Source organism: Tinamus guttatus, unplaced genomic scaffold, assembly GCF_059628265.1.
Source record: "Tinamus guttatus ecotype Peru unplaced genomic scaffold, ASM5962826v1 Tinamus_guttatus_pri_ptg000676l, whole genome shotgun sequence".
Classification (NCBI taxonomy): domain Eukaryota; kingdom Metazoa; phylum Chordata; class Aves; order Tinamiformes; family Tinamidae; genus Tinamus; species Tinamus guttatus.
The window spans coordinates 993,375-1,006,415 of record NW_028289210.1 but is presented as its reverse complement, the minus strand read 5'-3'; the positions used below and the strand labels follow the sequence as shown (position 1 = coordinate 1,006,415).

The 13,041-nt window shown below is 45.5% G+C and overlaps 1 protein-coding gene across 1 annotated transcript in view; it reads left to right on the top strand.

Moving 5' to 3' along the window:
• Positions 1–11,721, top strand: part of RAD51B (RAD51 paralog B) — a 347,210-nt gene extending 335,489 nt beyond the window's left edge. The window contains exon 10 of the mRNA XM_088536559.1: positions 11,524–11,721. Coding sequence (XP_088392685.1) covers positions 11,524–11,675 — 152 coding nt within the window. The 3' untranslated portion in view covers positions 11,676–11,721. The remainder of the gene's footprint in view (positions 1–11,523) is intronic.
• The last annotated feature ends 1,320 nt before the right edge of the window (positions 11,722–13,041 follow it).

The window sequence follows — 13,041 nt, the reverse complement described above, 5'->3', positions numbered from 1 at the left end:
GTTCAGAATATTGAACCTGAAACTGAGATGAAGAGTAATAAATAAAAGGAAGATTTTTTACAGGGTAGACAGCAGAATGCTGAAGACACATTAATACTTCCAGGGATAGACCAGGAAATCTGTCAAGAAAAGGATTCAGGATATCACAGTCAAAGATAACAAGAAGGAAGGAGAGATACAGGAAAGAGGTGAGAAATGGGTTTGAGGGGCAGCGCTGCCCATGTCTGCACGCACGGCAGGCCTCAGAGGGGCAGGTACAAGAGAGCTCAAGGCTGTTTGCTTTCCCGTTCCCTCGCTTCAGCGAGGGCAACTTGCAAACATTTAATTAAAGCTATTGTATGCATGCTTAACTTGGAGATATCTGTGGTGCCTTGAGACCATTACACAGGAGCACCAAAGAAAATACAAGGGAGTCACTGAAGGAAAATACAACTGAATGAGAAGAGCATAGCAACCGAAGAATACATTTCCCATAATACCGCAGCCAGGGGTCAGGAGATCACGGATGCTCAGTTGCTCATGCATATCTTCTTTTCTCTCTGCTTACATGCTTGCTCCAGAGAGGGCAGAGATTTAATGAGGATGGGGCTAGCTTTAGCAGTTCTCACCCTTCCTCAGACCCTACATCTGAAAGACCCTTGAAAGCCTCTTTGAAGTTGGAATAGACACACATTGAACTGTCCCAATGCACATATACAATCTGGGGGCTTCTCATCAGGTACAAAAAAACAAGGTGACTGTTCTCTTCCGGCTGTCCTGCCTGTGAACCAAGCTGCTGAATCAAAGCCTTATTGAATTCAGGAGCAGAGAGGAGCTTCTACCTTGCATCCGTCTCCTCCATGTGCTGTAACCGGCCTTCTAAGAGCCTCACAGTTTTTTAGCCAGTTCAGTTTTTCCTAGGTCCTTATGAAGAAATCCTCTTTAGACAAAACGGTGTACTGTTTACAGGAAGCCTGGCAGGGTCAAAAAGTGACTGCAAAACCAATCTCTTGTTAAAACATGTACAGTATCTGCCCGTATGTGGATAGTGCTAGAACTCAACAATCTCTGATTTGCTATCAGTGCCATGAAGGTGATTTCAGAGTCAGATTTGTTAGAACGTGGTGACATTATAAGTGTTATCACTTGTCATTAGCAGAGCTAACTTAGTCGCTCCAAGTCCCACTTAATCTATCCTGCTCAAGACACGCAACTTCCGATCTACTTAGTCACTTCCTGTCTTTGATTTTCTCCTTAAAGCCTCTCTCTGAGCTGGCCTGTGACTGACGCTTAATCTTAATCAAACTTCCCTGGACTTCCATTACTGTCGAGCACAACTCCTCTCCCTGCAATGCCCACCCTTCTGAGTGCAGGAAAACCCATTTACAGCCAGCAGCCTACCTCTTATATGCTCTAGTTCATCTTTGCCTTGTTTTTTTTCCTGTATGAGTCACTCCTTCCCCCTGTTTGAGACATCCTCGTGCTCTGCTCTCTGTTCCTCTGGGTCTGGCCATGGCTGAGAAGCTCCCATATAGCCCTGCACTGCAGCAGTCTGGGGAATATCACCATTTGTGCCCAGAAAAAGAGCTGAACACTAAGGAATTGAATTGGCCATCGGCTGCTACAGAAAGTCAGACGTTTTAATACACTTTTGCCTCACACCAGATGTGTGACTCTCTTCCCTTCTCCCTCTCTTACCAGCTGCTGCAGCAATGCACAACTGTGTAGCCTGGGCCTCCCAAGTAGCATCTCCCCTGCAACTTTGCGCCAGATGGGTAAGGTGGGCACCAGTTTAAGGAAGTTAAAGTTTCCCTAGGTACTGGTCCTGCAGTAACAAGGGTTTCAAAGGGACTACTTAAGCCAGGTTCCTTTTATGACCAGAATCCCATTAAAAGATCTTAATTCTGTACTATGGCTATTCTTGCCTGCCCAGGGCCAGCCCTGAGCTGGCCAAGTCCACTAGTTTTGGAACTTCTTTCACCAAATAGTGAAGTGCAAAGATCTAGCTTTGAACATCTGATACAAAATGTTTGATGACAACAAATGCATCAGATACAGGAGAAATCTTGTTCAGTCCCTCTTGTATAAGAAGGCTCTCTCGCAGCTCTTCTTTTTTTTCAGTTTGTGTTTCTGCCCCTTCTTCCTATTTCTCCGCTCATTCTTTTGCTTTCCTCGTTGCTGCTGTTGAGGTACGGAGGTGACGTGATCGATCAGTGAGCGCAGCCTTGTGCTCTTGCTCAGCAGAAGACGCCGCGTGCCTTGGACGGCGCAGTTAGCGAGGGGCCGTTCTCGTTAAGCCTCTTCCCTTTATCTCGGCTTACGCTGTGTGTTTGAACCGCTGTCGCTGCCGCTCTGCGCAGCACTGCGGGTTGAAAGCAGCCGCCTGAGCCCTTTCCAGTGGGGCTTTGGGCAGCCGTGATACGGGGCAGGCAGGAGAGATAGGCAGCGCCTTGGAGCTGCCGCGGCGCCAGGAGGAGCGGATGGGATCCCAGGGAGGCAGCGAGCGGCCCGCGCCGCACGGAGCGGAGCGGAGCGCAGCAAGGGGACCGGCCGCTCGGCCCGCAGCGGATCAGAGCCAGCGCCTGGCCAGGGGGAATCCTGTGATTAGAGCTGCACGACATCTGTGTGCAGCGCTGCAGGAATTGCTGCTGCGGGCGGCGCTGCTCCCAGCCAGCTCTGATCGCGCTGGGGAGCTCATTCCTGGCGTTCTTCTCGACAACTTGAGTGTAAGAAAGAAAAATGTGGGCGAGGGCGCAAGGAGGCAGAAACTGAAAGGGGCAGGGAAGAGGCGCCCTGCTCTTTCCTGTCCTGCTCATTTCGGCTACTTGCTCTTACTTTATTAGATTTATATGATTTATGGCCCATTTTTTCTCAAAGGTCAATGCCAAGGCTTAAGTGCCAGAAATTGCCCTGCCATCCAGATAAAGTTGACGGTATGCGTCCTCTGAGTGCATTTGTATCCCACGGCTTCTTAAATGAACATGGCAGTGCTTGCACCAACTCCTGCCCTGGAGCACCCCTTTCCCTTCTGCTCTTCCCAGGAACCCTCGGGAGAAGATGTAGCTGAGGAGAAGCACATAATAACTCATTTTGTTACTAGAGATTGGGCAGGATAAATTTGAACCTTGCTCCCAAAGGCCTTGTCCAGACTGGGATTTAACAGCTTGAAGTTAAAAGTTTTTTGGCAGCACGTGTTAACTGTTTTACAAGATGAATATAGAAAAGGCAGAGTAAATGTGAACACCCAATAACATCTAATTCATGCATCAAAGTTATGCCAAAATAGCAATGTCAAAAAAGAGCATGACCTCTTTGCAAGAGTCCTCTGCCGGAAAACCTTCTGTCTGTGCAGTTTTAACACCATGAAGGCTTGACTGCCTCCAGTGTTCCCTTTGCCCAGCAAACAAGTTTAAGGAGACATGGATTTTTCTTTTCAATTTAGATCTAGGATAGACGGACAAAAATATCTGAGAGGAGAGTTTGCCAACACAACTTTACTGTCTAATGTTTTACATATAGACAGGTCAAAATTATTCAAATGCATGTATATGCTTCCTTCTTTACATTCCTCTGGGCTGTATCGTGATAGTTCAGCATACTTTGCGGGCACGGGTGTCTTATCTGTGTTAACTTTACATTAATACCGTACTTGATGCTCATCTGGAAGGAGCCAGGATCGCTCCTCACCGATACGTCTGCCCCGCATCGAGCAGCGTGTCTGGCCCCAGCGCGAGGGCTGCGAGCGCGCCCGGAGGCACCGCCGTGGCACGCGGCTCGCCGGGGGTCCCCAAGCCAAGTCCCGGAGTCTCAGGATCCTGACGGGAAAGACGCCCAAGTGGGTCCACAGCAGTATCCAGAGACTGCTGGGCTGCTGGCATGTGAAGGCCCTGGCACTCGGCGGGCACTCCTGGCTGACCCTGTGTGCAGGCAGGGAGTCCCCCTTGGCTTCTGCCTTCCAGGCACAACCTCCAGCGCTGCCAGGCTGCAGGTCAGGGCGAGCCGCCTACGCCTGCAAAAGGTGTTTGCAGGCTGCAGGGTTCTGTGACTCGCAGAGGTAAGCACACTGGAAGAGGAGGAGGAGGAGGAGGAGTGGGCGAACTGCGACTGCCCAGGGGCTGAGCAGGGGAGCATTTTTGTGCATCCATTCAGACACTCAGCTATTTCCTGCCTCGCTCCTGCAGTCCGCGCGCTCCACCTGCTTTCACTTAACCGTTTCCTGTTTACTGCTTCCAAAAACTTTCTGGTGCAATCGCTAATCTGCCACTAGACCAGTCTTTACGATTCCTTTCAGACAGACTTCACTTGAGATTATTTTCCCTTTCTCTCTACACTGTCATCTCTCGTGGTCTACATTACATCTCTCCTGTAGTGATAGACTGAGAAACGGGCCGGGAGGTACGTGTGTGTGTATGCACACGTGTGTGCATTTGTCACAGCCATATTCATTCCTAACAGAAGTCTGTTGTTACGTCGGAAAAGTATTTGCTGCCTTGCTTGTTCTCTTTCTGTCTCCGTATGTCTTTTTTTTTTCTCCTGTTGGTGCTTTATTCTTTTTGCAAGCTTGAGCTAAAAGACAGCCAGTAGCGCTGAAAGCAGACTCTCCTTCTGTAGAATCAAAGGCTCCAGGTATTTAATAGATCAAATCTTCCTGCTTTCAAAGGAGTTTGAAAACTCTCCCCCAAATGGGGGATTTGTTTCCTGGATGTCTTGCTCCGTCTTCAGATTATCTTCTAGCTTTGAAAACAGTCAGGTGGTTTCCTCTTGCTTGCTTTCAGTTTCTGAAGTGTGCAAGGCAAGGTGTGAGCTGCAGGAAAGATCAAACAAAGAGCAATAAATTCTTTTCTTACAGCAGAAATGGCTCCCATGAGCCTCCGTCCCACACTCAGTCACATCATACAGAAATCACTAGAAAAGTATGCATGCTTCAAGCCTGTTCTTCTTATCTGTGTTAAAGATAACAGTGCAATCAACACTAAAATCTAATTTATTTGCCACAGCTTCTGCTGTTTGTTTACTTTTTGTATTTCTGTGCTGGAACAGTGAAAATAGATTCTTCAGTTTCCTCTCTGGTTCTCATGCTCTTGCACAGCATTGCAATGTTTGGGTTGCGGTGAGCACTGCAGGGGAATGTTCCCTTCTTAAAATAAATCATGGAAACATTTCTGTTGGAATCAGGGCTTGTAAAAGTTTATTTTTTTTTAATATGAAAAATGTTGAGCTAGCTTTGACCTGACACTCTATCCCTTTAAAGGGAGCAGGCTTGTGCTGCATGTCCGTATATATACTAATATACATCACATGCCTATATATATACACCCACACATATACATATCTATATAGCTACAACATTTGTGTGTGTGTATATATTTGTATGTGTGTATATATATATATATATCAGTATTATTGGTATAACTGAGTACTGAAATCACCTTATGAGATTGCTGCACGTTTATCCTAAGTAATGGATCTGTAAATTCATTAGCTAGATGTATTGCAAGCCAAGGGAGCGTAATCTGCTCATCACCACGTAAGGTATAGGTCTGTACACATGCACTTGCATTGTACCTGGGCTGTGTCACACCTTTGTAATTACACTGAGGTCCTCACATTTGGATCATTTCTGTTTTGAGATCAAAGCCTGAGCCCTGTTTTAATTATACCATGGGTATGTTCAGGTAGCATATGGATATGTGCTGACAGATACGGTCTGGGCATCAGTGACGTCCAGTGAGCCATCTGCTGTGGCCATCTCCAGTAGCCGTTGGCTCCACTTGGGTCAGAGCTTTCTAAAGTCTCCCTCAAGCCGCCTGTGAGCAGTATTTCCATTTTTTTTTTCTTCTAATCAGGAAAGGAAGCAGTTGTTTTGTACACAGAAGTGTCTTTCAGCTTGGCCCAAGTACATAAAACGGTTTCTTTGGTTCCTGTCCAGCCCAGTTCATTCAGTAGCGTGTGACAGGGTGCTTGTCATCAGCAGTATTTGCCCAGACTGAGTCACACCCACCCATGCAGCGATGTATGAGACACTTCAAACCTCTTTTCCTCTTCATTTTATAGAGTGCAGCCCTGGTAAATCATGACCTTGTTGTACCACGCAGTTCTTTCTAGAGCAGCTTCTTTTCTTCCAAGCAGCTTGTCAATCCAAGAGTCAGCTACTTCCTAAAGAGGCTCTGTGATTCAGCCAGTGCCCATCTTTGTTTTCAGGGTGTTTCTTCCACCATTTCATTTTCTTGCAATATTGCAAATTTGGGTGCACTCATGATTTTTCTGCCTTTCTCCCCTGCCCCAGAATGGAGGAAAGTTGAAATATGTGAGGATGCAGGTGGAACAAGAAGCTCGGGGAAAACGCTAGTGACACTCTTGGACTGCACAGGACTCTTTCCAGGAAACGGTCAGAAGGTCCACCACATGAATCACTGAAACCTTAGATGACTACATTCCTGAAGAACAAACTGTCAGGAATACGATACTGGACAGGACATTGAGGAGGAGGGAGACGCTTCTTAAATAGCTCTTGTTTGTTTTTTGGTCCGTGATTCATTCTCGAGGAAATTGGTGCCTCTTGGCCCGGGCCAGCTGTGGTGCGCGGGCAGCGCCAGCCTCCACGCGTGCAACGGGCAGGTGAGGCCACGTGCTGAGGCCGGGTCTTGCCTCGCTCAGAGAGGATAATCCTGAGCGCTCCAAGCTCATCCTGCCCCTCATCCTGCCCCTTTCTTTGCTCCTCCCCACACTGCAGGTAGGCAAGATTTGATACCTGGCCTCTGGGGGCCTTTTTATTGCTGGTCGCTGTGAAAGGGAAGTACTGAAGGCAAGGGGTCTGGGACAGAGGGCAGAGCCAAAGCGAACTGACCAAGACAGGGTACGAGCACACATATGGCATCTGAATCAACTCGCCTCTTTTTTTAGTACACCAGCGGGTATGAAACCAAGAGGAAATGAAGGTAGTAAAACTCTTAATTCCAGGCTCCTTTTAAAAATTTTTCTTCCCTCTACCTGCTCCAACCAGTAAACCAAAGTATATCAATAAAACGGGCCCAAAGCTCTGAGCGGGTCGTAAGATTGCAAGTGCCAGTAACAACAGGCGCAGTCAGGCTCTCTCCACAGCTCCATCCCGAGGAGCTGAACCCGCGTTAGCAGCAGCAGGGAATGTTTGCACTAGTATCCGAGAGCGGAGAAACCCCAGCATTCCAGCAAGCAACTGCCAGTTCCCGCTTTGGTGAGTTTTGACCTAGAGCATTTAACATTTAAGCATCAGTTCTGTGTCTCATAATGCCATTTACGTAATGATCTCTCATTTGGTTCCCATTAAAACCATGGTATTTCTTCTGCAAACCGCTGCTTGTAAAAATCAAGCTACCCAGTTTTTCATTAGATTGTAATGTATGAAATAAATAGTCTGAAGGATGCATACAGGAATCATGAGAGGGAGCTTTATATTCCCTTTTGGACATACAAAGTCAGGATTTATGCTAAGTAAGCACAGAAAAAAAAGCTATTACTGAGTTACTGAGTCCATCTCCTACAAAAGGGCCGTGTTGCTAGCTGCTCAATAGATGTTCCCCAGCTATTATACTGGTAAAAGGAGAGTCTGCAGCTCCTTGTAGGCAGAGCAGCAAGAATCCCTTGAAACTGCAGAAAGACAGCGTAGCTCCCAGGGCACTGCAGAGCTGCCACCTTTCCGAGGCAGCGCAGGATGGTTCCTTGTATTATATGTACTGATGCTTTGAAGAATTCAGTTTCCAATGTTTCAAACAATGGGGGTTTCACCGCTTCCTGTGGGAGTCTGTTCTGCAGCCTAACTCATTTCACCATCTGGAGTGTTTTCCTGAGTGTCTGCCTACTTTTAACGTTTTGGGTTTTTTTTTAATTATATTCCTTCTGTTTCTTCTTAAAGGTGATTTGCAAAGCATTTTTTGCATGATGCTCATGTTGTGTGATGCTGCTTAATTTTTTTGTAAGGATCAAGAAAACCTGAAAGATCTGTGGCTTCTTCTCTTTGCTTTTTCTTCCTCAGAAATAATCATAAGTAATTAATAATATATTGCTGCTTTTCTATGCATTCATCTCCACGTGATTATCATTGTACTCTTTTTAAAGATGGGAAAACTGGAGCACAGGACAGGCATGAAACAACTTGCCCGGGATCGTTCAACAAGCCAGTGGCAAAACCTGGAATTTTAAGTATTAGTTCAAATGGAGTTATGGAGTGCCTAGCTATGGAGTTATGTGCCATAGTGCCTTACTCCCTTTCACGTATTTATTTAGTTAGTTAGTCCAGTCCAGTTCCCATTGGCTTTGTTGGAGTACCTAGGACAAGGCTTCCATGAACTTTACTCAGAATAGCCATATTGGAGCTGAAAGGTCAGCCCGTTGAATATTTAACAAAGTTGCCATCTTTCCAATGTGTTGGTTAATTAAACAGTGATAAATAAAACCAACAAAGCATTTTAACAGACTGATTCAGTCCCCAGGGTCTCCTCTGAACTGAATTTCCTTCAGCTAGTCCATGTTTTCCTGCAGGCAGATTGTCCATAGTGAACACAGTATGTATCAAGCCTGCTCTTATCAGTAGGCTGCAGAGAGACTTCCTTCCTCATCGGTGCCACCATGCTTACTTCACCTGCTGAATTTCCCTTCGCTGTGGTTTGGGTAAGCAGGTTTCTCGGAATCTGGGTATCACTGAATTGTAAATCTTCCTATTTGGGACATTCAACATGCAACTCTGCACGAGGTGAAAAACACGAAATTGGGGATTTGGTAGGCCCTACTGCCCTTCGAGGGCTAGTGAGGTAAGCCTTTCACTTCTGGAGTTACTTCCCCCCACTTCTCCTTCATGCCTCCCTTGTTCCAGATACCACTGACCCAGAGTTTGAGGATTTACCGAAAGCTGCAAGATTGCTGTCGGTCACTGAGCACATTGTGCCTTTGCTTTCAAAATCTGAGAAGTTACCGGCCCCGTCCTGCTTAGGCCTGGCCATGTGAATAGAGGAAGCTAAGAGGCTACTCTAGATTACATAAAGCAGGGAAATCCCCCTCAAACTTCTTAAACGAATGTTGTTTTGCATGCAAGCACTCCAAATAACTCTGCAGTTGCTTCCAGCCCCATTAAAGGGCGACATGGGCTTGTCTATAATCATTGACGCCAGTTCCACCAGTTGAATCAGTCAGAGAAAATAAAAAGGATTGAATCAGAGCTCGTAAAGGAAATGCAGAAAACTTTGTATAGCATCAGCCTACTTCATGTAAGGATACAATCGGGTAATAATTGTTCCATGTAAAATCAACTGGAATTGTTTAATAGCCAGCAACTATTCTAGAAAACCAGTGCTGCAAAGCTATGTCGAGCTTTTTTATAGTTTGTGATTATGGATGGATTATATTGTACTTCAGCTACACTGCATCTTAGGCTTCCTGTACATACCATATTCTGGGGAAATGGACCTTACAGAAGCTCAGAAAAAAAAAAAAAAAAGCTGTAATATAGATGATACCTCTGACCAGCTGCTTCACAGAATCTGAAACCCTTTGGGCCCAGAATTCCTGAGCGATGCCGTTCAAAAAACTTTGATTTTAGACATGCTTCCAAGATGCCTGTGAACGTCATGGTTTAACAGAATCAAACAAATGAGCAAAAAAAGAGACAGCAAGAGATAGCATTAAAAAAATGCATCTTTCCTGGATTATCTCAGACCCCAAATGTAGTTGGCTAAAATGAAATTATAAAAATCTTTTACATTATCTCTAATGCACTAACCAAGAATGATAATATTTAAAAGTCTAGAACATCATAATTGCTGAATGCCTAAATATTCTTCAAGACATGGTATTTTCTGTTCCCTTTATTTTTTCTAATAGCTGATCCCCGAACCAGTTGCTGAGAAAGTTTATCAAGTAAAAAAAAAAAGTTATTTATTTTCCTCATCTTTTCTTATTTTGGGGTTCTGGCCTGTCCTTTTTTTTAATAGGAGAAGAATATAAAGCTCCCAAAGGCTAGATAAGAGCTTTAGCTTTGAAAAGACTTTGCTCACCCTCTCCCTTTCTTAGCCTTGTGCTTAAAAATAAATCAGATACTTTTGTAGCCAGCCCTTTTCCAAAGCTAGACAGAGTTTTAGACAATTGCCCTGATTCTTTAGCCTGTGAATTCACAAACAGGCCATTCTGAACACTTTCTGGCCAAACCAGCTCTGTATTAAAACTATAGTGAAGTTATTTAAGGGTATTATTTTTAACAGTATTGTAGAAAATCTACAGTAGATACCAAGATTATTTTAAATATTCTTAGAAATGCTTTGGTCAGGATAGCATATTTCACTTGAGAAAGTTGTAAAAGGTGTTTTGGGAAAAGTACTTTTTGTTCTGTCATCTGCACTGGGCTTGTTATCTTTGTCATTATAGTGAGACTCATAATTAGCCCAAGACAGCTAGACCAGCAACTCATGCCCAGCGTAGTTGGTCTTCACAGCACTAACAAGCAGAGCTGGAGAAAGGGAGGACACTGAGTTTACCTTGACAACCCCTGTAAGCCATAACGAAAACCACCTTTTTTACCTGACATACGTCCATGGGACACTCCGACAGTGTCACCTCTGTTACTGCTGATCATGTCAGGCCCTGGTGCAGTGGAACATCTTCCCTTTCCCCCCTCCCCTGCCAGTTTTATTGACTTGCTTCAGAGCTTTGATACAAAACAGTAGGGTATTACCTTGGATATCCTGATCTTGTAACTGGTGTGTGGTGCTTTTTCCATCAGCTTGCAGTGGAACAGGAGGACATGAAAGGACACTTTTGTGTTGTTTTTTAATGTCTTCTCCCATGAACAACAGTCCATTTGCTACATAATGTCTCTAAACACAGTATTATAATATCCTGTATTTACACCGTAAACTTCATCTTGGAGCACTTTCGAACCTGGCGCTGATATGGGACCAAGATGAGATGTTGAGCAGCTCTTAGTGGCTGGGAGATAGGCTCTGCCCTCAGCAGTATTAGGTATTAGGAAAGAATAGAGGATGGAGATGTATCTCTGAATCCAAGAATTTGCTAGAAGTTGGAAAATATATTGGTATAAGCTGTGCTCTGTTTAACTCCAGGAAATGTGCTTCGACTGTAGCAAGTGAGCTGAGGTAGAAAATGACATTCCTCTTGAGAATCCTATGAATTCTCTATCCATAGGAACTGACCATCAAAAGAACAGCTTAATTAGGAACATAGGGTGATGCAGAGGTCCTCAGCCAGGATCTACTGACCTTTGGAGAGCTCTGCCATATGGTCAGGTTTGGCTGCAGAGCCTGAGAGCAGCCTCAGGAACCTTGAGAGTGAACAAGCAGTTGGGCATTTGCAACGAGAACAGCCAGGAAGCCATTAGAAAGAGGATTGCTCCATATAATTAAATCCGTTTTTAGCTAGTATGGGAAATTAGCTTATGGATTCATTTGCTTTATGGATTAATCTGGTTTCTAACCTGCAGCTCCCTGGAGGAAATGGTAACCTTACGATCTCCTTCTTACAAATTGCCACTGAGATGTCTTTTTCGATTGTGTGTTTCAGATGGAAAGGACCAAACAAATCCAACCTGGGAAGGAACTAATCCTGCCCTGCAGAACATAAAAGTGAGGAACACTGCCTTGAAAGATCTTTTACCTGATGCCACTTTACCCAGAACTACCAATGAGACTCCTAGCAATGCATCCAATCTATAGAAAGACAATTGCAACCTAGACTAAGAAATGCATGCATCCATGAATGAATGAATGACAACACTGGATTTTTGTTTGTTTTGTTTTTCAAAAATCCAGTGAAGCAGTTAGAGGGCATTCTTCTTTTACCTCATTACAGGCTACTTCAAAAGTGTTGTTCACTGTACACGAGAGTCCATATTAAAATCAGAAATTGTGAAAACTCTGAATTGTGTTCTAGTTAATTTAAGAGATATGCTAATAACAGCTTCTGAACTGACAGAGGAGTTAGGAAAGGAGAAGCATTGGCAGCTCATGCCTTCTGGAGATGGTCCAGTCCAATGCTCCTGTTCTAGGAGGATCTATGATCAGCCAGAGCAGGTTGCCCAGGACCCCATCCAGACAGCTCTTGAATACCTCCAAGGATGGAGACTCCACCAACACAGCACAACCTGCTCCTGTGTTTGATCACCTGAAGTGTTTTCCTCTATTCAGAGGGAACTTCCTGTGTTTCGCTTTGTGCTCATTGCTTCTTGTCCTGTCCCTGTGCACCGCTGTGAAATGCCTGGCACCATATTCTTTGCACCCTCCTATCAGCAGGTGATGCACACTGGTGAGTTCTCCCTGAGCTTGCTCTTCTCCAGACCCAACAGCTCCAGTGCTCCCTGCCCTGCCTCCTATGAGAGATGCTGCTGACCCTGCATCATCTTTGTGGCCTGTATCGCTCCATAGGTTGTGCCTTTCTTGTAGGGTTGTTAAACAGAGAGCTCAGTGTCTGTGTTCCATAACAAAGTGAAATGTTCACACCTGCTTTTTAAGAAAAATAAATCCATGCACTAGCTTGATTAAGAAGCAGCAGTTCAGTGGGCACTTACCCCTCTGTGTAACAGAGGTGCTAAAAGCAGGGCTCTGACAGTGCGGAATTAAAGGAACAAGCAGTAATCCACATGGTGGGAAGACTGGTGTGTGTTACAGCTGCTTAGCTCCCCCTGCTTCAAAGCACTGAAGTTTTCACGGCATGACTCAAAACCACAGCACTATTTACTCACCTTACAGACTTGGCGAATGTGTGACTTGCTCAAGGCCGCCGAAGGCACCGCTGGTACGCTGCGAGCAGGGTGAAGTTGTGCACGTGCGTGAATGACCTCCACCTCTTCTCTTAGTTCTGCCATCACCTCAGGAGAGTGGTTCTGTGGTCCTGAGATGCTCGGAATTACCCCAGCAAGGAGCACGGGCCCAACGGGGCCCCGTGTGGTGCTGAGGAGACCAGGCGGTGAGGAGCCACCTGCAGCGGGTCAGCCCGTCTTGGAGCAACGGCGCGTGGCTGCTCTTCGCAATGGCCAAACGCCCTTGCAGCGACGGAGCGAGGGGCCGAGGGGGGTGCAAACAG